General features: G+C 38.1%; 1 protein-coding gene across 2 annotated transcripts in view; it reads right to left on the reverse strand.

Moving 5' to 3' along the window:
- Nucleotides 1–8,800: 8,800 nt before the first annotated feature.
- GAS2L3 (growth arrest specific 2 like 3) overlaps nt 8,801–27,656 on the reverse strand; it is a 37,213-nt gene continuing 18,357 nt past the window's right edge. For both annotated transcript variants that reach the window (XM_061125546.1, XM_061125547.1), the window contains exons 3-9: nt 25,970–26,138; nt 24,492–24,607; nt 18,414–18,555; nt 17,542–17,605; nt 16,743–16,881; nt 14,333–14,440; nt 8,801–12,784 (exon numbers count right to left, since the gene is read on the reverse strand). In XM_061125546.1, coding sequence (XP_060981529.1) covers nt 11,468–12,784; nt 14,333–14,440; nt 16,743–16,881; nt 17,542–17,605; nt 18,414–18,555; nt 24,492–24,607; nt 25,970–26,138 — 2,055 coding nt within the window. In that variant the 3' untranslated portion in view covers nt 8,801–11,467. The remainder of the gene's footprint in view (nt 12,785–14,332; nt 14,441–16,742; nt 16,882–17,541; nt 17,606–18,413; nt 18,556–24,491; nt 24,608–25,969; nt 26,139–27,656) is intronic.

Raw genomic sequence — 27,656 nt, forward strand, 5'->3', positions numbered from 1 at the left:
AAACTAGAACACTTTCTAACACCATACACAAAAATAAACTCAAAATGGATTAAAGATCTAAATGTAAGACCAGAAACTATAAAACTCCTAGAGGAGAACATAGGCAAAACACTCTCCGACATAAATCAAAGCAAGATCCTCTATGACCCACCTCCCAGAATATTGGAAATAAAAGCAAAACTAAACAAATGGGACCTAATGAAACTTAAAAGCTTTTGCACTACAAAGGAAACTATAAGTAAGGTGAAAAGACAGCCGTCAGATTGGGAGAAAATAATAGCAAATGAAGAAACAGACAAAGGATTACTCTCAAAAATATACAAGCAACTCCTGCAGCTCAATTCCAGAAAAATAAATGACCCAATCAAAAAATGGGCCAAAGAACTAAACAGACATTTCTCCAAAGAAGACATACAGATGGCTAACAAACACATGAAAAGATGCTCAACATCACTCATTATTAGAGAAATGCAAATCAAAACCACAATGAGGTACCATTACGCGCCAGTCAGGATGGCTGCTATCCAAAAGTCTACAAGCAATAAATGCTGGAGAGGGTGTGGAGAAAAGGGAACCCTCTTACACTGTTGGTGGGAATGCAAACTAGTACAGCCGCTATGGAAAACAGTGTGGAGATTTCTTAAAAAACTGGACATAGAACTGCCATATGACCCAGCAATCCCACTTCTGGGCATACACACTGAGGACACCAGATCTCAAAGAGACACGTGCACCCCAATGTTCATCGCAGCACTGTTTATAATAGCCAGGACATGGAAGCAACCTAGATGCCCATCAGCAGATGAATGGATAAGGAAGCTGTGGTACATATACACCATGGAATATTACTCAGCCATGAAAAAGAATTCATTTGAACCAGTCCTAATGAGATGGATGAAGCTGGAGCCCCTTATACAGAGTGAAGTAAGCCAGAAAGATAAAGAACATTACAGCATACTGACACATGTATATGGAATTTAGAAAGGTGATAACGATAACCCTATATGCAGAACAGAAAAAGAGACACAGAAATACAGAACAGACTTTTGAACTTTGTGGGAGAATGTGAGGGTGGGATATTTCAAAAGAACAGCATGTATACTATCTATGGTGAAACAGATCACCAGCCCAGGTGGGATGCACGAGACAAGTGCTCCGGCCTGGTGCACTGGGAAAACCCAGAGGAATCGGGTGGAGAGGGAGGTGGGAGGGGGGATCGGGATTGGGAATACATGTAAATCCATGGCTGATTCATATCAATGTATGACAAAACCCACTGGAAAAAAAAATAATAATAATAAAAAAAAAAAAGTTTGGCTTCCAGTAAAAAAAAAAAAAAAAAAAAAAAGGGGGTGGATGCGAGGCGCACTCTGAAACTGTCTGAAAGTGTCAACATGCGAAGGAGTGTCAGCAGGAACATGGGAGTTGGAGGAAGAGTCGATTTGGTAGGGGCGGGAATTTTCTTTTGAGGTAAGAGATTCTGAGGTAGTAATGGGAGAAGGCTGATGACTACTGACAGTGGAAGTGGGACTCAGGGAAACTGGGCTGAAAAATAAAGGTCTGAAGTCATTCACACAGAAATGGAAGGAAGGAAATGTTTTTTTGCTAGAAAAGGGCCAAGGAATGGTCCTCAGGGGGCAGCTACGTGGGAAGGGCAGCACAGGAGCACAAGTCAGAACACAAGAGCGAAGGGTCAGAGAACGTGAGGAAAGCCAGTCACATCAGCAAGGTGCAAGCAGGAGTTTCAAAAAGCAGGCGCCGGCCACTCCCACACCCCTTCCCCCTTTCAGGGTAAGTGCTGACGTAAGGATGGAGCTTCCATCAGCCTGGGTCCCCAAGCCTCTAAGATGAGCAGAGCCCTCGAAGGCCCTGATGGACATCCGGCATGACTGAGACGTAACCTTCTGTCGCTACAAGCCATGAAGAGTGCTTTCCCACAGCAAAGCCTAGCCCATCCTGGCCAACACATGGTGGCCACTTGGGGATGAGGGAGAAATAGAAGAAAGTGTGGTCAGACTTGAGCCTGTCTGTAGGATTAGCGGGGAAGTGCTGGGGACGCGAGAGAAACTGGCTGTGAGAGAGGCCACACTTGGCCAGCCGTGGCTCTGAGGGAGGCCGAGGGCTGTGACTCCTACACACACCCGCACACCACGGGTCTGACACCTGAGCACGTGGCCAGGCCCCTAAAGAGGAGACTCCGGTGACAATGTGTGACCGGCCCGTGCTTCTCTGCCCAGCGAACCACTTCTGGGGAAAGCTGAAGAGTTGAAAACCGAGTATTTGTCTCAGATGATGAAGTGTCAGGCCTCAACACAGAGGAATGGAAGAAATATCTCAGTACCTCAGTTTTCTCGTCTATAAAGTAGGGGTAGTCATAGAATCTATCTTACAGAGTTGTAAACATTAAATAAGTTACTACATGGAAAGTATTTATTTATATATATATATTTAAATTTATACATATTTAAATTTGTTTAAATATATATTCAGATATATTTATTTTATTTAAATTCATTTATTTTATTAAATTTATTTTATTTAAATATATATATATTTAGAACAGTATCTGGCACAAAGTGAATTCTATATAAGTGTAATTTCAAAACCTCTTCAGGTTTTAGGATAAAGCTCTAAATATTGTGGTGAAATCTACTAATAGCTTCTTTTTGTTCCTCCTGTAATCACTTGAACAACAAGGAAGAATTGTAAGGAACAGCAAAGTTCTGCTCTCCAAGGAGGCAAATAGACAGCAGTGAATATCTGCTAACTTCAAAACCAGTGATATTAAATAAAAATCAATCTTAATTTATCTTATACAGAAGTGCCATTTCATCTAACAGGAACTTCTTAGGAAAAACAATCAAAGACTCAGTGCAGGTAAAAGCCCTTGAACACTTTCAAGGAGTCACTGAAAGTCACTTGGGGACAGAATTTCAGGGACAGAAATGATTCTGGCTGATAAAATACATTCTGGGCATCTCAAACAGTGTCTTTAAAACACCAAAACCACCAAAAGAAAAAGTCAACCAATCTTGGTTGTTTTTACACAATTCCCAAGCACTGGTATGCCTGTTTTTTTCTTTTTAAACAAACTGATTAAATCAATTGCTTGTTTTGATGCTGTATTGTAAGAGTTGGAGTGTTTTCTCTAGAAGTTGGGAAGCAAGGGTCTAGAACATTCTCTCTCCCTCTCAGAAAAGGGCTTTGGAAGACCCCACAGTGGGCTGGACACACACCAGGTTTCCTGAATTGGCCCACTGTTCAAATCAGGGGTAAAATAAAACTTGCTGATTTGAACATTACTTACACCCATCCTCTGTAACATATCTATATCTGTATATTTCTAGCCATCAAGTATGGATTTAGATTTGGGGGGACTACATCTACCATCATATTGGACTCAATGATCTTGAAAGAAAGGGTCAATGCTAGAAATTGAAGGCTCCCTGATGCAAAAAGACCTCCCTTGGGACCTTAGACCAAATCCAACCTAACTCAGGGCTTGTTTACCAAGAGGACTGGACAAATCAGTCATGCCCAGTCTTTTAAGGAAAACTGGCTCTAAGACAAGTGGGCCAAGCTGTCCGTACATCAAGGTAGCCAGGCTCTAGACCACGTGATCTATCTGTGCACCAGGCTGGTTGATCAAGGGGGATGGGTATATGGAGGACAGTAAGTTCATTGGTTGACCTGTGCAGAGGCCTGGAGCAAAAAATCTGCACAAAAACAATGGTAATTAACTAAGCCAACCAGATTCTCACGCAGACTCTGAACTGGTAAGTGGTATCAGGCAGTTGTTTGGTTGGATGGATAATTTTGGAGAAGATGCAAGAAAACACCCAAAGAGGTGCAGAAACCTGGAGGCTGGCTAGAGTATATTCCTGGCAGAGCACCAGAGTGAAGAGGGGAAACTCGGGCTGCAGAACAGAGATGAGGTTACCTGACTCTAGAGCTCCTTGTGCTTCTGGGAGACTCCAGTTCCAATTTCTGTGAGGCTCACTGCACAGATACTTCTGGGTTGCTGCCAGATTCCTATTGTCCTCTTAAAGCCCAGTGTATCCATAAAGCCCAGTACTAAAGAAAACCAAAGTGAATCTGTTTCTTGCAGACAAAAGTGCTGACCTAACACAGAAAGTCTCCTTGGGACACCTATGGGTCCCTTTGGGCTGCAGGACAGCTACGAAGATGCTGCAGAGGCCGAAGGTGCTGTTCTGAGTCATAGCCATCCACTTTACAGGACAAGTTTCCTGTCATCTGCTGGGGCAGTGGGAGGTGGCACTGAGATGTCAAATCACTGAGAGTGTCTGCTCGAAGCTGTGTTCCTCCGACATAACTGAGGTGGCTGGACAGAGACCAGCCTTCCTACAGGCAGCTAGTTTGAGATCCTGCCTCTGTCCGCGGCAGGGTGACTTGTTAAGGTCGAGGTGGAGTCTCTGGAGGGGGAAGGGTGGGAATCAATCCCCACTGTCACAGGAAACATCCTATGGAGTTAGAAGAGCATCTTTGTATTAGATATGTGTGCTTCTTAATTTCTACATAATGGCTTATGCAGAGAAAGCTCAGATTTCTGTTTCCAATCCTTTGTTTAAGATTTGATCCTCTCTGCTCCATTTTCTGAGTAACAATTGGTGATGAATGACTCTTGTTCTTGAGGCTCAGATACAAATAACAGGGTTTTTTGTTTGTTTGTTTTTTTCTATGGGCTTCCGATCTGAAGCAATATGAGAAAAGACAGGCTATTCTCACCAAAGTATCTTACCCCAGAAAGAACTGAGTGGGCTACAGTCAAAAAGATCATCCTTTGTAGTTGTTAGTCACCTGAACAAAGACTGTCACATCCTGGAGAGCAGGGACTGGTCTTACCACGGTATCCCTAGCACAAAACTTGGTGACTGTCATGAAGGAGGCACTCAGAACGGTTTGCTAAATGAACAAATTAATGAAGTTTCACTGCCTTGTGGTCCAGTAGATTGCTCTGGAAACAATCATCCATACAGGTAATACAAGGAGTCTGCTGGGCTGGACTCAGGGCATTTAAGATACATTGAAGGGACCAGCAATCAGGGTGACTCACACAGCCCCCTGGGACCACTGCCGGGCATTCACTCTTGCTCCCAGGTGGTGTGAATTTGGTAACTAATGGGCTATACTGACAAACTCCCTGGGGCCTGAGTTTCCTCATCTGTTCAGTGTGAGAACAGAATTAGGTAGTAGTAGGACTCTTGCTAACCTCTGTCTATATATGATGCTCTGAGTAAATTCTCACAACCCCGAAAATAAATGTTTCTTTTGTTTTGTGTTTTTTGAAAATAAATGTTTTAAAACAAAAACCTGTATAGACAGTTGAGAAGTTTCTAACATTTTTCTTCTATAAAAATGCAGCATTCTCCGGAGCTAATGTAACTTATATGCAGAGTACATCATGAGAAATGCTGGGCTGGATGAAGCACAAGCCGGAATCAAGATTGCCAGGAAAAATAGCAATAACCTCAGATATGCAGATAACACCACCCTTATGGCAGAAAGTGAAGAGGAATTAAAGAGCCTCTTGATGAAAGTGAAAGAGGAGAGTGAAAAAGTTCGCTTAAAGCTCAGCATTCAGAAAACTAAGATCATGGCATCCGGTCCCATCACTTCATGGCAAATAGATGGGGAAACAGTGGCTGACTTTCTTTTTCTGGGCTCCAAAATCACTGCAGATGGTTATTGCAGCCATGAAATTAAAAGAAGCTTGCTCCTTGGAAGAAAAGTGATGACCAACCTAGACAGCATATTAAAAAGCAGAGACATTACTTTGTCAACAAAGGTCCATCTAGTCAAGGCAATGGTTTTTCCAGTGGTCATGTATGGCTGTGAGAGTTGGACTATACAGAAAGCTGAGCGCCAAAGAATTGATGCTTTTGAACTGTGGTGTTGGAGAAGACTCTTGAGAGTCCCTTGGACTGCAAAGAGATCCAACCAGTCCATCCTAAAGGAAATCAGTCCTGAGTGTTCATTAGAAGGACTGATGCTGAAGCTGAAATTCTAATACTTTGGCCACCTGATGCAAAGAGCTGACTCATTTGAAAAGATCCTGATGCTGGGAAAGAGTGAAGGCAGGAGGAGAAGGGGATGACAGAGGATGAGATGGTTGGATGGCATCACCAACTCAATGGAGATGAGTTTGAGTAGACTCCGGGAGTTGGTGATGGACAGGGAGGCCTGGCGTGCTGCGGTCCATGGGGTCGCAAAGAGTCAGACTGAGCGACTGAAGTGAACTGAACGTAACAGAAGAAATACATTACTTCAAGGCCTCTCTGATTACTGCCCTCCCCCTTCTCCTCTCCATTCCCCTCCAGAAATAAGTAGGTCTTCTATGGAGCTTTTTCCAAACTCTGCCATGACATTTCCCCAGGGGGAAAAAAAACATTTTAACAGTAGGTGGGCCAACAATATTCAATTAGAGGGTCACTTTATACATACAGATGCTTATTTCCATCAGTAAAAGACTACTTCTTTCCCTCCACAAACACTTAGGCATTAAACGCAGACATTAAACCCAGGAGCTGCAACTGTCGACAAGTGAGGAACTGGTGAGGAACTGAGTAAGTCAGTGGGAAAGTACTGTTAGGGGGCAATGCAGCGACAGGACAAGTGTAAGGAGTGAAGAAGGTACACGGAGGCATCCAGCCTAGGCTCGGAGGGCCTGGAAGCTTCTGAGTAAGTGATGTTTAAGCAGTGACGTGGAGGGTAATGGTGAGGCAGGTGAAGGGCTGGGGGAAGCAGTGGGTAAAGTCAGAACCCTCAGCTCCTGCTACAGTAGCCTCTGAAGACCATCCTGGCCTCTTCGCTTCCCCTTTGGGCTTCACTGATTTCAAGGGCTGTCATTCTCAGTGGTGACTTTTTTTTTTTTCCCCAATCTTTAAGGACACCTGGGACTTCCTGAACTTCAAAAATTACTTTCACTGATGCTTAACATAGATGGAAACTACCACAAATCGTTGTTTAAAGGCACTTGCATCATGTTGCCTCGGGGCTTTGGAATGAAATAAGAAACGTCACGTGCCACTCCTCTTCCAGTTCGCATACACCGGTCTGGCATCTCCTTCCACAGCTGACTATTGGGTCCCTGAGCACCTAGCATGGTGCAGTGAATTACTGAAGTAATTACTGAAATTACATGACACAACTTTGTATTACCTTGTCCGGGCTGTGTGAGAGAAATTTAAATTTATTTATTCCTCCTGGAAGAAGAAGAAAATTTATTTTTATTTTTCCTGTTCACTCAAAGGGCAATCTTTTTTTTTTTTAATGTTTTTAAACCTGGAGATTCTTGGGCCACCTGCAAGTAGTACCTTTCACCAAAATCTATTTCCACTACACTAGCACGGAATTTATTTTAATTGCCAATATAAGTATTTTGTGCTAGCTTTAACTTATTTTTTTCATTCATTTATCCAGCAAATATTTACAGAGCACCTCGACTTCATGACATTGTCCTGAGGATTGAGTGCAAACATTCATCATTCCTAGAACTTACTTTGAATACAGGTTAAGTGCTTTATAAATATTAAGTTAAAAATGTAAGAATACACCAATATCTATAAATGTATTCAAGTTTAGAATATTTAAAATAAAGGGTAATTCCTTAAGAGACAGTCACAGTGAGTAGAGTCAGACAGAGAAAGAAATATCCTGTGACATCCCTTATATGCAGAATCTAAAAAGAAATGATACAAATAAAAAAGAGTAAATCAAAACCAATTAAATAAAGGAAGAAATAAAGAAAACAGAGAATGTGATATTCCAACAGATTTTTTTTAAAATACGCCATTTAAAAAAAAAAGATGCCACTAAACTCCAATTTTATCAAATTAACACAAAGAACAAATCAAATTTGTGTAAAGTTCTAAATAGGTAAAAGTAAAATTATCCTTTAAATAAAATTCAATTAAGCAATCTTACTAGGGTATTTTTTATATTTACTACTGTCAATTATCTTGACCCTTAGTTTCCTCATTTACAAAAAAAGAGTTCATTCATTTTTGATTAACAAATATTTACTTAATGTCTATATGTGCCAAGCATTGGTTTAGGCTTTGGAAAACACTGGTAAACAAAACAGATGCAATTCCTATCTTTATGGTGTTTATATTCTAAAGAAGATAATACTATCTCATGGAACTGTTCAGAAGACTGGATGTTTTTGAAACTGTGTAACTGAAAGTGCTTCATGAGTTTCATAGTGCTCTATAAACCCAAGGTTCTTGAATGTGATGACTGTCCTATTCCTCTATCTCCCATAACTCGAGAGAGGTTGTAGAAAACAGTGATTTAAGTTGACAAAAGTGTTTCAACAATGCCACAATTTGACCACTAGAGGTCCTCAACAATCACACCCAACATTAATCCATTCTACTAAATTCATTCATTATAATTTGTGAAATAATTTATCAAAAGTAATTTAAGAAAGTTGGTCAAAATAGATAAAATGTATTATATGAAACCATAAAAGACTAGCCACAAGAGGTTAATTATAACAGATAACACACTACATGCCAACACCATGCAATAAATATTGTGCCTGGCAGAATGCAGACAATTAAGTATTATATATTAATGTTTTATCATTGCAATCTCTTAAATCACTTCATCACCATACACACTTCTTTTAAGATAAATCAACACCAATATTATTTTTTTTTAATATTTATTTATTCATTTGGCTGCATCGGGTCTTAGTTGCATCATATATGCAATTTCTCACATGAACCAAGTGATCAGAATATACTCAGAACACATAAAAAAGTAAATTGAGGACTTGGTATATACGTTAAATTTTAATACTTGAGAAATTATATTTAAGTTAAAATCTGATACAAACATTGCGAGTCCAAGAAAATATACATAAATTTGGATTCAAATGGAGTCTGTATGCAAACCTGGATAACAAGACTGTATCTTGACAATTGTTACTGATGGCTTTTAAAAAAGTAGTAGATTTTTATATCAGCTATACATCACAGAGGTTATGGCAATCTTTTTCTCAAAAAATTTCCCTTATCCTTTAAGCATTGTAAATTTAGTGTGAAGAAGAAAGTTAGAGCTCATCTAATTTATCAAAACATTTTGAAGATTTAAGTTTTAAACACCTACTGTAAGACTCAAACAATGCAAAAATAGCCAGCATTTCATTTTCCCCTGAAGGTTAATTTGATATGTTATTCACAACAACAAATTATAGCAATGGAAAAACATTCCATTCTTTCTTGGAAGTACACTTTATTTCTTCTTCCAGGTACTTTAGTACTTTAAGCTTAATATTCACTTTATTAAATATTAAACAAAAAGGAACTTTAAAAATCATGCACTATTATTAAGAAATGAAAATTTCTTCCCAACTTCAACAATGTACTTTTAAAACTGTGAAAACAATTAGAAACACCAGGTCTTTTAAGAGCATATCAAAATACATTTGAAAGAATTATCTTTCAGCCATTGCTTACTTTAAAAAAAAATAGCTTTATTTTGGAAGAGTAAGCTGTCTATAAATAAAAATTCATCCAATGTAGATATAATTGGAGAAATTTTCTAGCCATGAATATTGAATTAAATGAGTATTTCAAGAATATTCTCACTGCATCAAAGTGTGAAATTAAAACAGAATTATAGGAATTAGAAATTCCTACTATCAGTGGCCTGATGAAAATAGGACTATTTATGAATTAACTTCCAATTCAAAAAAATAAAAACTAGTTCTTGGAATTTGTGCCACATGACAATTTTATTCCTGATGTTACTGATACAGAAGCACTGTTTGGTCTTACAAAGGAATAAACACCTTCCTGAAGGTAAAATTCTTCCTTTTTGAAAGATACAGTAAATATTTCTTATCACTAGAAATGTAAAGCTTCCAGTACTTCTTGAATCCTGACTTCACTTTCCAAAGATGTAAATATTATCTCCCTCAATGCCCAGACCAACAGTGAAACTAAACTACTCTGGTGACCATCTCTTTTACGAGAAGCATCAATTATTTCAAAAACTAGCTTGCATATAACTTTTGTCTTTATTCCTCAGACAAAAGATCACTTAGTTTTATACAAAAGTTTCATGCTTTATAATCTATAAACATTAGTAGTCAGCTTAAGATGGCTATTCTATGTTTGCATATTTGTGTGAACCATTATTTTTCTTTAGAAAACACATTTTAGTTTAAAATAGGGAAACACAAACCTCAATATGGAATAACTGATAATACTGTAAAGTTATTAAACACATCCCTAAAACTTCTGAAAGTACATTAATAAATTTTTAAATAGGCACAATCTTTTAAAAACATATTATTTACAAATATGTTAGATTGATGGAGTCTATGTAGTCATTATGTTATCTGGGTAAGTTTTTTCGAGAATCTGCCTACAGAACAGAAAATGGTACATAGTGACTGTTTGACATTGGAAAACTGAAGGCAGCATGACTTGATTGAAGAAAACGTAACTGGAAAACTAATTAAAATGGGTATTACTATAAAGAAAATTAACAATCACATGATAGAATTTTTATGCAGCACTACTTTTTCTTCACTATCACCTTAATTTTGAGATTGTAAAAATATAATTTCGATGTTAACATTATTTTAATGTAAAAACTGCCATCTGCACTCATAGAAAACTGCATTATTAAAAAATATTCTACTGTGCTAAAACTACTAAGGTGTTTCCCCTTTCACATTGCACAATGTCCATTAAAAATATAAATTCTTATAAATAATACATGAATTTTTTTTCCAAATTTCAATTTATATTTTTATATCTTAATTTGTTTTTTTACCAAAAACACTGGTAACAAAATATTATCGATGTTAATATAAGTCAGTTAAAAAATCAGTTCTTTCTGATTTGGAAAGCTTAAAAAGTGTTTAAGTAGTAACCATTCTCCCACACCCAGTGTAACAGCAAGCAGTCAGTATAGCCATCAGTACTCGGTATTGTTCCCCTCAACAGTCCTGATCAGGAGCCTAAACTAGGTGCCAAGACAAGTGCCAAACCGCTGCTTCTAAACTATACTGCAATAACGTACCAAGAGCACCTCCATGGCTATCGGCAGGTAATAACCGCCATATTTTAATGCATACTCAAAATATAGCAACTATGGTTACAGTCCTAGTAGTGTTATTTGACTTTATGATTCCCTTAGTGGGTAGACATTAACAAAAAATGTCACGGATGGAAAATGATATAAATGTCTATAACTAATAAGAACCTCCTGGTGATTTGACCACTGTCTGCCTCAAACAGTTACCTTCTGGTGAATTCAGGTATGTGAATTCTGAGACTTCCCCTGGGCCCAGCCTATATCCCTTCTTATTATTATACCTAATGTCTGAACCTATTTGGATAAACACAAACAGGAGAAACCTTTTAGGATGAGAAGTTAACACATTCACCCTCTTTCTCTCTTGTTTTCTTAGAGTGACACATCATATTTATTTTCTAGGTTTCTTACTTCCCGTCATAACGAAATAATGGTCATCGTCTTCCTTTTTTTTAGCAGAAGGTTTTTTATCGGCACTAACCGTCTCCTTGCCAGATGAGGGTGGTTTCCTGGTTGAAGCTGGGGCTTTGCCACTTTTGGGAGGCCCAGTAGCTGAGCACTGGCTCTTGGTGGCAGTCTGTCCTGACCTTGGTTCAGGTTGTGTTTTGGCAGAAGACTGGGGAAGACTCACGATGGACAGTGGGGTACGGCCCGGGGACCTGGAGGAGCTGGGTCCTGTCTTCTGGGGCGTGCTTTTATTCTGAGGTTGCTTTTTGGCAACTGAAACCATATTCTTATCTTTCAATTTCTGTGCAGCTTTTGCAGGAGCAACTGAGGATACAGAAAGTGGCTGGTTTAAATTCAGGGCCGACTTAGGTTTCTGGGCTTGCGGAGCTCTACCATGGGGCTGAGCCCGTGTTTCCAGACTCCTGGTGACAGTTTTGGAACTGGTTGTTGTCACTTTTGCAGGGGACTGGAAGGAAGAAGGGTCAGGCCTCACGTGCAGATGTGCCTTAGGTGGCTTTGGACACTTTGATGATGAATTTAAATGTGAAGCTGAGGGAGAGACTGTGTGATCCCTGGAAGGTACATGATTGTGTTTCAAATGCTTTGGTTCAGTTTTTCCAGAACACTTATTTGGCAGAAGCGTAGACTCAGGCACATCTCTTGACTTCTGGGCCGGAACACGCTTGGTCTTAGGAGTACTCTGTGATGAGATACATTTTCTCAGCGACTCAGATACACAAGGTGCTGCTCTTGATAAAGCTGGTGAAAAAGTGCTTTTACCCACTGGATTTAAAGAAGCATGTGAAGATGACGCATTGTTAGAAGGAGCCTGTGGTTTCTTTGTTATGCCCTTTGAAGATGTGAGTTTGAGATGAGAAGACGCTGCTGGAGAAGTTGCCAATTTAGAACGGACTGACCCTGGGGCCAGATTCCCTCCTTTCAGGGAAGACGATGATGGCAACGCAGCTGGCAGATGGACTTGCTTCTCTTTGGCCTTTGGGACACCAACTGGTGTGCCAGGTTTTGAGTTTTGTTTCTGAAACATGCTAACTGCTGACAAAGGATTCATTTCAGGAGGCTGAGGTGTTCTGGCGGGTGAATCAGGCACACTTTCATTGGAAACTCCTTTTTGAAATGCTAGAATTTTCTGTTCTAGCGTAGCAAACTGTAATATTCGACACGGGTCATATTTAAGCAAAAATCCTTGAAGAGTATCCCAGCCTCCACCGACACGGACCATGACATGTTTTCCGTGAAGCATCTTTCCCCCAAAAGAAAGCAAAAAATAAACCTGTAAAACTGTAAGGTATAGCCATAATTTATTAGCAGTCACAGTCTGTGGTGTCTGTGACTATGAAACACAGTATATTTGCCAACAGCTTCACTATTAATTGACAGTCTCTTTCTTGTATTATTAAAATTTAATTCATACTGAATCATGCCACTAACAATAGAGTCTTCCAGTTTGTAAGGAAGATATTTACACACAGCTTACATCCTAAAAATCCAAATTACTGAGTGCAAAACTACAAGGAGAACACTGCTCAGTAGAACAATAAAAATGACCAAATTTTATACCTTAGAATTTAATAAATTACATTCACATTAATAATATCAATTTAATCTTTCCAAAACTTTGATATAATCTATTTCTAGTTCTTCTCTGCAGATGAGGAACTAATGGCTCTGAGAGACTAAGGAAACTGTCCCAAATCACCAACTTGGCCTGAACTCACATTTACCAGGTCCCAAATGGTGCCTTCATGCAGAAACGGTACATCCTGGGTCTGCCAGGGCAGCCTAAACTGGACCTCAGGCCCCTACCCTATTCATTCAACAGGCAAATCAGCACAGTTGTATGAGACTGCTCTACAAATTTTAACTCCAAATCCCACGCTCTGTACACTGTCACTGTATCATACTGCTTAAGAAAAGAAAGTTAATTAAAAGACAGAAAGTGCATGTACCCGTTTCCGGGTGAGTTGAGTAGGGTATGGGGATCTAATGATAATATATGAAATCAAAGAAAATGTGGATAGTGAAAGTGGATTTTTTTACATACTTTTATATTACATTCCTAACTTGGGAATAAAACAGCTCTTGTATCAGAAGTGGACAGAATGCTGAGCAGGTAAAACTTGAATCTCCTTATCAGCAACGGGGACAATTAATCAATAACAGATTACAGAAAGGATAAAGGAAGAAAACGAGCATGTGTATTAGAATATTAGTCTAGATGCTGTGTCAGCAAAAAAAAGGCTTCATACTTAAAACTCAAAGTCTTATGTTATTATCAACTACAATATTTCTATTTATTTTTCTTCTTACTGACATTTAATCTTATTAGATGTTCTGATTTTGCTTCTTTCTTCTTATGATAGAAAACTATTCCTTCTTAGGAAGTCTGGAAATGAAATAAGTTACCTGAGGTATTCAAAGATATTTTTTCCCCCAATTATATCCAAAGTCTAAATAGTCTTAGCTATCCCTATGGTTAGTTGCTCAAAACAAGATCTGAACGTGGGGAGGGGTGGGGGTATAAACTGGGATATTGGAACCGACATATATATAGGTGACTATATATAAAAATAGATTAATAAGAACCTACCACATAGCACAGGGAACTCTACTCCATGCTCTATAATGTCCTATATGGGAACAGAATCTAAAAAAAGAGTGGATATGTGTGTGCATATAACTGATTCACTTGGCTGTGAAACTAACACAACATTGTAAATCAACTATACTTGAATGAAATTTAATTAAAAAAAAAGATCTGAATGTAATAGGATGTAAATGGTGGACTTACTCTTATAAAAAGTATTTTATCTCCTAGTCGATATCGTCCTTCAGATAAGTACTCAATAGAAAACCGATGAGAACAACTACACGGAGGGTCTTCAGCAATGTGTTTAACCTAAGATTAAAAATAAATAAAAAGATTTAGGACTTATGCCAAAACTACTTTAACATTAAAATGCAAGGTTATTTGATAGCTGGGAAAAATCAAACTCAAAGATAAAAATTTAAAGACAGTTCAACTATTATTTCTAATCTTCTGAGTATGTTAGTAGCTCAGTCATGTCTGACTCTTTGCTACCCCATGGACTGTGGCCTTCCAGACTCTTCTGTCCATGGAATTCTCCAGGCATGAATACTGGAGTGGGTTGCCATTTCCTTCTCCAGGGGATCTTCCCAACCCAGGGATCGAACCTGGGTCTCCCGCATTGCAGGCAGATTCTTTACCATCTGAGACTTAGACATTCACTAATCTAATAACAGTTAGCAGTGATGAAGTATTGAGTCTCTCTCTCACTCTCTGCCCAAGTGCAGTCAGACTCATCGTGTACTCACCGATTACCAGAAAAGGTCTGAATGTGCACACAGTGAAGTCAATTCAAAACACATTCATTAGATCATAAGAAACGTATGAGTTCATTACTAAGCTTGAATTGTTTTAAGACCTGAATTAATATATGTCAGGTCAGGGAGAAGCAAATGGCAACCCACTTCAGTATTCCTGCCTGGGAAATCCCATGGACAGAGGAAACTGTGGGCTGCAGTCCATGGGGTCGCAAAGAGCCAGACTCAACTGAGTGACTAAACAACAACAAAATTTAAAGCCAAGAAAGCCAACAGAATAAAGAACTAAAAATTATGTCAGATAAAGTTTAACCTAGAATTTTCACTTGTCCCCTAATGCTATGCTACAGTAATACTATGGGGGAATATTCAGATATGTTCCAAAGTTACTGTTAAAATAGGCATAGACATATTTATACCTATTCACCTAAGATAGGGTAAATTCTAAAAATTTCAACTCGAGAGACATTTTTCTAAAAATACTTGCTTTGTTTCAAATAGTCTGCTATGGAGATGAGGGTTAAACTACCTCTACTCCGTAAGGGGTTTACAGAATTTTTAACTACAGTAAATATCTTAAAAATGGTAAAAACTGAAATAAAAATAAAAATTTAGGAATTCTATATTCAAAACATGGAAATTAAAATGAATTGACCCAATGAAAATATTTCCTGAGATATGTATGACTTGAAAAAAAGTCACATATCAGCCACTGTGGAAAATATTTTGTTCTCCTAAAATGACACTTTTGAAAAATCAAGACCATGTTTATTTTTCTCAACTACTTGTCATACAGAGTATATCTAAACAAATTCAGTTAACTGAATACAGACATGATATTAAAGAAAGTCTCTTCAGATATACTCAGTGTAGCTGAGCAGCAATAGAAATTTATGACTGTCTTAATTATCTACCCAAGACGACACTTATGGATTCATCTGGGGCCCAATCAGAAGTGTCTGGATTTATCTCACAACATCATTCATTTAACAAAATAGCATGATTATAAATAGAACTGATTTTCATATGCCATTCAATCAAGTTTATCTTGTTCATAGCCTGGGTATATGTGCATATATATGTACACACATTCATACACACACATACATACCACATTCAAAGGATGGCTAAAAATAATATGAATTTGGGGAAAGAATTTATAATTATTTAAACCATTTATAAATCAGGTAAAAAAGTAATTTGAAAGGAGGTAATTATTTCAGTCATTATTTTCTATCCATTAAAGTTTGAGGTACACAGAGCTACAGTTCTATACTTCTTCACAGCACTCAGAAAAATGAATCAGATAATAATTGCTCCCTATTTTAGACATGACCCTAAGATCTGGCAGATCACGTATGTATAGGTAGACATTGAATATATTCATACAGCACATGCAGGTTTCAAGAAATGTGTTTTCTTTCTTTTAGTTTTCATAACAAGACTAAAAGTCACTTATTTTCTTTGTTCAAAATACCAAACACCACTTATATTCAGCAGTACAAATTAGAACTAACCCACAATATAAATAAGGTGGTGAATCTAAATGAAGTTCTGATACATACTTTATACAAAAAAAACATTTTTCTTACTGCTCTACGGTCTTCATAATGATCACATAAAATGATTATTCTGTAAAGATAATGAATCCTAGTTTACCTAACCAATGTCCAATTTGAGAGTATTTATATTGCTTCCAATTTTTCACCCTTACAAATAACAGTGCAATAAACACTTACATTCGTGCTACATTCTTTTCCCCTTTTCAATGACAATAAAAATGAAAGAGGAACACTTGTGGCAAACTATGAGACTCTGGCGCGTCATGGCTGGAAGACAGCGTGACAGTTACTTACAGCTTCATGCAGCTCTTCATGCTGACAACACGATTTTGGAATGCTGATGGAATCTTCAGGCCCAGAAGTATTAAGTAAAGTCTCTTCTAGTTCAATTTCTTTCTCAAGTTTCACTAATACTGGTGGCTCAACCCCGTATCTGAAAATGAATCATGAGATCTCATCAATCAAGTGAAGTCTGAGGTAAGTACTTCCATATATATCACAATAGGTTATCTTTTAATTTTAAATAAAGTCTGTATGACTCTCTTCTACCAGTTGTTTCATCAGAACATCTGAAAATGCTTTTTAATGTCACTTAGACTGCCCAAACTTCAGATTATCACCTTTACACCATAGCATATATATTTGGGTTACTGAATGCCCCCAATATTCCATCTGGGATCCTAAAGGTACCTTTAAAAATCAGCTCATGAGTGAAGATAGAATTGAACTAGGTATGGAGAATACCACACCTTGGCTGTCTTATCAAACCCTCTTTGTGTTGAAAGGACTTGCCTCAATGTGAACTGCTTAAACCTTGCACGCTCTTATTCTACTCTTAACCTAAAAATCTAAGTGCCCACTTTTATAGTTTAATATTAAATAAAGGCAAGCTATATGAATAAGCAAATGTTGACACAGCTCACGTGAACAAAGTTACTAAAGGAAGAAAAAGAAAGAAAAAATAGTAAATTAAGTTACTTTATTCCAATTAAAAATTATTTTCATTTATAGAAAATAGTATTCTAGACAAAATAAAGTAGCCTGAAACATCTTTATGACTTTGAGCAAGCCTGAAATATTGTGGAATACATACCTTGAGACAATTCGACCGATTTCAAGAAGACAAAGATATACCTGTCTTGGATCTTTGTGCAAAACTGTGAAAAAATAAGACCACAAATTTTAAGGGGCAAATTAAACAGGCAATTATACATATATAAATACTTTGAGGGAATATACAGACAGTCAAGTAAAAACTTAGATAGCTTTCAGTTTGGTCACTGCACAGATGCTTCTGCTGAATTAAATGAAATGAGAAAATACATCAATAATTCTCCAGTAGAGCATGATTTTTTTAAATGATCTGTCAAAAACATTAACCCATTTAGATAACGAAGTTGGCAGCTTCTGTTTATGAGGTAAATCTAAACACCATGAGTATACATCATTTGACCTACTGTTATTTCTGTAATCATATGGTCAAAGAGAGATTACCAGTAATTTAGATTTTGTTGAATAATTCTTGATTTTTTTAAAATTGTTTTATTTTATTTATTGGACACACAGCATGTGGGATCTTAGTTCCCCAATCAGGGATCGAACCCATGCTCCCTCCATTGGGAGCTCAGAGTCTTAACCACTGGACCACTAGGGAATCCCCTAATTCTTAATTAAAACATTAATTAGTTAATAAGCATTAGTCCAAAACTTTCCCATAGCCAATTCATTTAGGAAGTAAAGTCTGTCTAAGCCATTCTAGATATATAGAATTTATAACTACAAACGAAATGTTTAATCATGTATTTGATTTGGAATCTGATTCTCCAATTGTTTCACATCTATTTAGAACATAAATTTTTCTAGGAAAATGAGATGTGGCATTTGAGTTCTTATTTGGAAAGAAAAACTAGAAGTGAGGCATACAAAAATATCCTAATAAACATTAAATACGACTACAACACTTACCTAAACCTTCAGATTCAAAGAGGTAAGTCTCATCAACCCCAATGTGCCTGCACCAGTGAAGGAAGTTCGCAGTATTGTCTCTAGCAAAGAATGAACCAGATGCAGCATCTTTCTTACAGGGTACTTTTCTCATTGGAAAATTCTGGAAAAGACAAAAGAATAATTTCAAACAGGTATCAAGAATATTTTCATTAGATATCCATTTTAATATGGCATTAAAGTGGGCATTAATAAATGTTTAGTCCCTTGAAGATAGCTAAAGATTACACAGCACCAGGGAGAAATGCATCTTCAAAAATTATTTTGCTTTTTTGAATAAGTATTGGGTTGGCCAAAAAGTTCATTTGAGTTTTTCTGTACCATCTTATGGAAAAACCCAAACAAACCTTTTGGCCAACCCAATATATTCCAGAAAGTCATTTCTAGGAAAACAGTCTGGTCAAAATTAGCAGTTCAAGTCAGTTCAATCCCTCAGTCACGTCTGACTCGTTGCAGCCCCATGAACTGTAGCATGCCAGGCACCCTGTCCATCACCAAATCCCGGAGCTTACTCAAACTCATCTCCACTGAGTTGGTGATGCCAACCAACCATCTCATCCTCTGTCTCCCCCTTCTCCTCCCACCTTCAAACTTTCCCAGCATCAGGGTCTTTTCCAGTGAGTCAGTTCTTCACATCAGGGGGCCAAAGTACTGGAGTTTCAGCTTCAGCATCAGTCCTTCCAATGAACACTCAGGACTGATTTCCTTTAGGATGGACTGGTTGGATCTCCTTGCAGTCCAAGGGACTCTCAAGAGTCTTCTCCAACACCACAATTCAAAAGCATCAATGCTTCAGCACTCAGCTTTCTGTATAGTCCAACTCTCACATCCATACATGACTACTGGAAAAACCATAGCTTTGACTAAATGGACCTTTGTTGATAAAGTAATGTCTCTGCTTTCTAATTTCATGACTGCAGTCACCATCTACAGTGATTTTGGAGCCCCAAAAAATAAAGTCTGATACTGTTTCCACTGTTTCCCCATCTATTTGCCATGAAGTGATGGGACCAGAAGCCATGATCTTAGTTTTCTGAATGTTGAGCTTTAAGCCAACTTTTTCACTCTCCTCTTTCACTTGCATCAAGAGGCTCTTTAGGTCCTCTTCACTATCTGCCATGAGGGTGGTATCATCTGCATATCTGAGGTTATTGATATTTCTCCCAGCAATCTTGATTCCAGCCTGTGCTTCATCCAGTCCAGTGTTTCTCATGACGTACTCTGCATATAAGTTAAATAAGCAGGGTGACAATAAACAGCCTAGATGTACTCCCTTCTCTGTTTAGAACCAGTCCGTTGTTCCATGTCCAGTTCTAACTGTTGCTTCCTGGCCTCCATACAGATTTCTCAGGAGGCAGGTCAGGTGGTCTGGTATTCCCATCTCTTTCAGAATTTTCCACAGTTTGTTGTGATCCACACAGTCAACAGCGTTGGCATAGTCAATAAACCAAAAGTAGATGTTTTTCTGGAATCCTCTTGCTTTTTCGATGATCCAATGGATGTTGGCAATTTGATCTCTGGTTACTATACCTTTTCTAAATCCAGCTTGAACAACTGGAAGTTCATGGTTCATGTACTGTTGGAGTCTGGCTTGGAGAATTTTGAGCATTACTTTGCTAGTTTGTGAGATGAGTGCAATTGTGCGATAGTTTGAACATTCTTTGGCATTGCCTTTCTTTGGGATTGGAATGAAAAGCTGAACTTTTCTGTCCTGTGGCCACTGCTGAAATTTCCAAATTTGCTGGCATATTGAATGCAGCACTTTCACAGCATCATCATTTAGGATTTGAATAGCTCAACTGGAATTCCATCACCTCCACTAGCTTTGTTTGTTGTGATGCTTCCTAAGGCCTACTTGACTTCACATTCCAGGATGTCTGGCTCTAGGTGAGTGATCACCCATGGTGATTATCTAGGTCATGAAGATCTCTTTTGTATAGTTCTTCTGTATATTCTTGCTACCTCTTTTTAATATCTTCTGCTTCTGTTAGGTCTGTACCATTTCTGTCCTTTATCGAACCCATCTTTGCATGAAAAGTTCTCTTGGGATCTCTAATTTTCTTGGAGAGATCTCTAGTCTTTCCCATTCTGTTGTTTTCCTCTATTTCTTTGCACTGATCACTGAGGAAGGCTTTCTTATCTCTCTTTGCTATTTTTTGGAACTCTGCATTCAAATGGATGTATCTTTCCTTTGCTCCTTTGCTTTTCACTTCTCTTCTCATAGCTGTTTGTAAGGCCTCCTCAGACAACCATTTTGCCTTTCTGCATTTCTTTTTCTTGGGGATGGTCTTGATCACTGCCTCTTGAACAATGTCATGAACCTCTATCCGTAGTTCCTCAGGCACTCTATCTATCAGATCTAATCCCCTGAATCTATTTTTCACTTCCACTGTATAATCGTAAGGGATTTAATTCAGGTCATACTTTAATGATCTAGTGGTTTTCCCTTCTTTCTTCAATTTAAGTTTGAATTTGGCAATAAGGAGTTCATGATCTGAGCCACAGTCAGCTCCCGGTCTTGCTTTTGCTGACTGTATACAGCTTCTCCATCTCTGGCTGCAAAGAATATAATCAGTCTGATTTCGGTGTTGACCATCTGGTGATGTCCATGTGTAGAGTCTTCCCTTGTGTTTTTGGAAGAGGGTGTTTGCTATGACCAGTGAGTGCATTCTCTTGGCAAACTTTATGAGCCTTTGCCCTGCTTCATTCTGTGTTCCAAGGCCAAATTTGCCTGTTACTCCAGGTGTTTCTTGACTTCCTACTTTTGCATTCCAGTCTCCTATAATGAAAAGGATAGCTTTTGGGGTATTAGTTCTAAAAGGTTTTAAGAATGACATGAGAATTCCAAAGCACATCTTTATAGTACATCTCTCCAAACATAAATACAAATACAAAATTATTGCTGTTAAAGGTTTACAGACAGACAACTTTTTGCTTACTTCCTTATTTGCAGATTTACAAATATGGTTCTGAGTTTCTTGAGGAGAACCTCACTAACGAAATAGTAGCCCATTCTTAATTCAAGATCTTTGAAAATCGATGATCTAAGTTTTACAGAATCCTATGTTTTTATTTTTACTATCTGGACCAAATAAGCCTGCCTAGGCTGAGCAGTTTTCAGTTTTGTCTTGAATTTTTACTTGAAATAAGAAATTCATGTATGTGATTTTTAAGATGCAACAGGCAGAGCAGGGTATGTCTTTCTGCCACCTCTACCCCTCAGCTCCTTCCACTCCCGGGAGATAACCTCTATTACGAGTTCCTTATATTTCCTTCCTATTGCTATTATCTTCCAGAGTTAAAATAGCTTTCTGAGTTTTTCTAATTGTATGTAGGAAAAAAAAAAAATCAACCAACACTGCCAAATGCAAAGCTGGTTGGTAGTAAATGAAATCTCATCCACATTTCAGTAAGACATCTCTGTACACAAGCATATGTGTCCCTACATAGTGCTACACAAACACGCTCTTCTGTAGGCTGATTGTGTAAGTGCATATGCACACTTAATGACAGGTTGCAGGCATCCTTTAGGGTAAATAAATAGTCATTTCTAATGAACAGATAATATTCCACTATTTAGGTACCATAATGAATTTTAAACAACTTCTTTACTGATGAGCATTTAGGTTGTTCTTAAATTTTTTTTGCACAATAATTCTTGTGAATTTGTGGGGTTTTTTTAGAATAAATTTCTGGAATTAGAATTATCTTACATATCAAACAATATGCTTTATTTTCAATGTGATATATATTACCTATTTTCTCCCAGAAAAATGGTACTACTTTATATTTCTACCAGCGCTATGCTTATGCTTAGAACCCACACTCACAAACCTCAGATCCCATGAATGAAAACATGACCCACCTCCCAGAATATTGGAAATAAAAGCAAAACTAAACAAATGGGACCTAATGAAACTTAAAAGCTTTTGCACTACAAAGGAAACTATAAGTAAGGTGAAAAGACAGCCCTCAGATTGGGAGAAAATAATAGCAAATGAAGAAACAGACAAAGGATTAATCTCAAAAATATACAAGCAACTCCTGCAGCTCAATTCCAGAAAAATAAATGACCCAATCAAAAAATGGGCCAAAGAACTAAACAGACATGTCTCCAAAGAAGACATACAGATGGCTAACAAACACATGAAAAGATGCTCAACATCACTCATTATTAGAGAAATGCAAATCAAAACCACAATGAGGTACCATTACACGCCAGTCAGGATGGCTGCTATCCAAAAGTCTACAAGCAATAAATGCTGGAGAGGGTGTGGAGAAAAGGGAACCCTCTTACACTGTTGGTGGGAATGCAAACTAGTACAGCCGCTATGGAAAACAGTGTGGAGATTTCTTAAAAAACTGGAAATAGAACTGCCATATGACCCAGCAATCCCACTTCTGGGCATACACACTGAGGAAACCAGATCTGAAAGAGACACATGCACCCCAATGTTCATCGCAGCACTGTTTATAATAGCCAGGACATGGAAGCAACCTAGATGCCCATCAGCAGATGAATGGATAAGGAAGCTGTGGTACATATACACCATGGAATATTACTCAGCCATTAAAAAGAATTCATTTGAACCAGTCCTAATGAGATGGATGAAGCTGGAGCCCATTATACAGAGTGAAGTAAGCCAGAAAGATAAAGAACATTACAGCATACTGACACATGTATATGGAATTTAGAAAGGTGATAACGATAACCCTATATGCAGAACAGAAAAAGAGACACAGAAACACAGAACAGACTTTTGAACTCTGTGGGAGAATGTGAGGGTGGGATATTTGAAAAGAACAGCATGTATACTATCTATGGTGAAACAGATCACCAGCCCAGGTGGGATGCACGAGACAAGTGCTCGGGCCTGGTGCACTGGGAAGACCCAGAGGAATCGGGTGGAGAGGGAGGTGGGAGGGGGGATCGGGATTGGGAATACATGTAAATCCATGGCTGATTCATATCAATGTATGACAAAACCCACTGGGAAAAAAAAATAATAATAAAAAAAAAAAAAAAAAAGAATTCATTTGAACCAGTCCTAATGAGATGGATGAAGCTGGAGCCCCTTATACAGAGTGAAGTAAGCCAGAAAGATAAAGAACATTACAGCATACTAACACATATATATGGAATTTAGAAAGATGGTAATGATAACCCTATATGCAAAACAGAAAAAGAGACACAGAAATACAGAACAGACTTTTGAACTCTGTGGGAGAATGTGAGGGTGGGATATTTCAAAAGAACAGCATGTATACTATCTATGGTGAAACAGATCACCAGCCCAGGTGGGATGCACGAGACAAGTGCTCGGGCCTGGTGCACTGGGAGGACCCAGAGGAATCGGGTGGAGAGGGAGGTGGGAGGGGGGATCGGGATTGGGAATACATGTAAATCCATGGCTGATTCATATCAATGTATGACAAAACCCACTGGAAAAAAAAATAATAATAATAATAAAAAAAAAAAAAAAAAAGAAAACATCCATATTTGATAAAAAGAGAGGAAACCTTATTTACTTCAAATCACAACCTCATGATCAATGGAGGAAAACTGTCTAAGAAAAGTATTATTCATTCAAATAATGCTTACAGAATTTACCACCAAGATAATATATAAGGAATACAAAGATGATGATGACGATAGCTCTTAACTGTGTGCCAGGAACCATCATCACCTCTTTTTTCATTTAAACTCTTAAAGTAACCCTATAAGGAAGGGACTATTATTCTCAAGCAGAGCTAGCTGTTACATATTTACTATTCACCAGGCACGAAGCTAACCACTGTCTCTATATTATCTCATTTAATTTTGCTGATTCCTCGAATCTATACTCTATAAGGTAAATGTTAATATCTCCATTCTACAAGTGAGAATTTTTTTTCAGATGCTCAAAAAGATTAAGTAAATTATCCAAGATTTACATATAGTTGAGGTGGAAGTTTATAACCTTGTAGAAATAAAAAATGTCCATAAACAAATCAATATGTACCAAAGTACAAAATCACTACTGTCAAACATCTTCTTACCACAGGTTCTTCAGAGTTGCATGTTTTCACCATGTTTTGAAGAACATCAATCAGCTGGCATAACAGCACTCCATTATCAAGTTCTTCCAATAGCCTTTCAGCCTTAACTTCAATACCTAAGAACATATTTCAAAGCTAAGATTCTTCCAGAAACGGTAAATTCAAACAATATGGCCAAAATTTAATTAAAAGCAATCAGATTATAGCTGAAACACTAGACAAACACTAGATCAGACCCCAAGTATTCACTCCTAGATATTACAGTTAAAACAGCAGATAATGTCAAATTAAGTGAAAGTCAAATGAAGCAAAAATATCTGTGGTATAGAAGCATAGAAAAAATAAAATGACATCTACTTTATTTCATTTAAAAATACCGAAGTGTTTTATATTTCAATAGTCACTATTCAGTTTTGATTCACTGCACATTACAGCTGCATGCACAAGAAAGATTCTCTATAAGATGGACTTTGTTGCAATTTAAAAATGAAAGAGCAACGTAACAAGTATTCAGGAAATACCAGCTTTTCACCTCTAAAATCTTCTTTTTGGAAGCATTATTACATAATAAACTTCAAAAAAATTATCCAAATCTTCAAACTGATATGAGATCTTTAGAGTGAGTGTTTACGGTGTTTTTAATTATCTTGAAAGACCATAGATGAGATGTATGTATATCTTTTCATGAAAACTTTGGAAGGCGACACAAAATTCTGTTATTTAAAAGAGATTTCCCCCACCCCCTGATCCCGGGGGGAAAGTTCACAGCACTCACACCCTCTGAGTAAAGAGTAAGATGCCATGTATTCCCCATCCTAACACTTCCTCCTAGGTTTCATATGCCTGTGCCCCTCAGAGCTTCAGAAACAGAAGTGAAGGTTGCTCAGTTGTGTCCAACTCTTTGCAACCCCATGGATGGTACAGTCCATGGAATTCTCCAGGCCAGAATACTGGAGTGGGTAGCCGTTCCCTTCTTCAGGAGATCTTCCCAACCCGGGGATCAATCTCAGGTCTCCCACATTGCATCTGGATTCTTTACCAGCTGAGCCACCAGGGAAACAGAAATCATTTTAATTACAGCATATATTCCACCCAGAATCTCATGCTTTACACAAGTTTAAGGGGGGAAAAAAAAATCAATCAAATATAGACTCCCAAATTAGACCGACATACTTAAATTTTTTTTTAATATTAACAATGAAAATATTGATTATTCACAGCTTTTACTATTTGACCACTACTTGACCTCTACCATTAAGCCTCAAACTTGCTTACTATTCAAGCCCTGGGGGTCAAAGTGAACCAGTATATCTTCTGCAAGATAGAATTTAAGTTTGGTGAAAATAAGGACATCAAATATTTCCTTCACTAGAGGATCCCCAATTTCTGGAACAATGACTCCTTGACAAAGAGTAAGATTCTCAATAAACATTTTCTGGGTAAGAGAGTACAATTCTGAGTGTCTTTGCCAGCCTTACCTAATAAACCAGACAACCAGATTGACAGGTCTTCTTGCATGGGCAACAGGGTGGCCTCATGCCTCACGGCTATCCACTCATCATACTGACAAACATCAGCCAAACCTGGCCCATGTCTGGGGGTCAGAGGACTCCGAGGACTCAGAGGCAGGTCTTCTCCAAACCACACCTAGAGAAAACATCAACCAACGGGTGCAACTTGTTAAAAGTCAGGATTCCAGTGTTTATTTAAACAGTGCATCGTAGACCATATTTAACACACACACGTTCAGAGCTGCAGCGGCTCCCAGAGAGCTAACACACCAGAAGCAAACGACTGGTCTACATTCTTGCCTTACTTCCCATATTCAATCCTGTGACAAGTACAAGTGAATCGCTAACTAAAGGATTCTACTGTCAAATCAAGGGGATAAAAGTCAACACATAATTATCTTTCTTTCACTTGTTAGCTCAGTAAGTTTAACAAGTTACTTGACCAGAGTCTCAGCATCTTGGTTGTAAAATGAGTTAATAATACATCTTTGTAGAATGTAGAAGACCTGAGTTTGATCCCTGGGTTGGGAAGATCCCCTGGAGAAGGGAAGGGCCACCCACTCCAGTAGTCTTGCCTGGAGAATTCTTTGGACAAAGGAAGCTGGCAGGCTACAGTCCATGGGGTCGTAAAGAATTGGACATGACTGAGTGACTAACACACTTGTAGAATGTAGCACTGGGCCTAACAATATTTGTTGAATAATGGACAAATAAATGAATGAATGCACAGATGGCATTTTATAAACTTCAAATCCTAACAACAGTGTTATCTAAAAAACCTATATAATCTGGTCCATCACCTACTATTGCAAGGCCCACAAGCAAAAAAATGATTTTCACATTTTAAAATGGTAGTTATATAAGCACCTACATAATAGCTTCAGTTTTGCCTACCAACTCACAAAGTCAAAAATATTTACTAACTGGTCAACCCCTGGTTTAAAATAAAAACTGACATAAACATGCTATCAAACCAACACTTGCAAATTTTGAAATACAATTAGATGTACTTTTAATATAGAATTATTGAGAGAAAAAAGACTGTGCTAAATTTCAACTGAGGAAAGGGTATCAGAGCCCAAGTGGTGAAGGGGTTCTCACAGGAGGAGAGAAACAGAGGATCAGAGTTTGAGTGAGGTGACAGGCATCTACCACACAGGGGTACAGCCCCAGGCACAGTGTCAGACCCGAGGCAAGGTAAGGAGGGTGTCCACTGGGGACAATGGGGGAACGTCCAGTGAGGGCGTCAGAACCCAACTGAGCTGAGAAGGGCATCAACTTTGGGAGAGCTGCCAGTAACAATGGGAGACATGGGGATTTAACAAGTTGGAGCCAGGTTTCTTCCTGCCAATGAAGAGAGGTGTAACTATGGACTGAGAGAAAGTTAGAATGAACTCTATGGTATAGGAATGGAGTATTTTTACCAGAAAGCAAAGAAGTACTTAAAGAATGATGGAGACATGCAAAAGGACCCAGAAGTCAACTTAAAGGGGCTTCTGCTGGCTAAATTAACAGTTTGAGCATCAAAATAATGATGTAAGAGAATTATAACCCACTGAATAAAATGGACAACTCTGAGTTCACGCAGATACAAATAAATGAATAAACTGGAATTCTGATGAGGGATGAGATTTTCATACAGTTTCAAAGTACT

The sequence above is a fragment of the Dama dama genome, chromosome 22, assembly GCF_033118175.1.
Source record: "Dama dama isolate Ldn47 chromosome 22, ASM3311817v1, whole genome shotgun sequence".
NCBI classification, from domain to species: domain Eukaryota; kingdom Metazoa; phylum Chordata; class Mammalia; order Artiodactyla; family Cervidae; genus Dama; species Dama dama.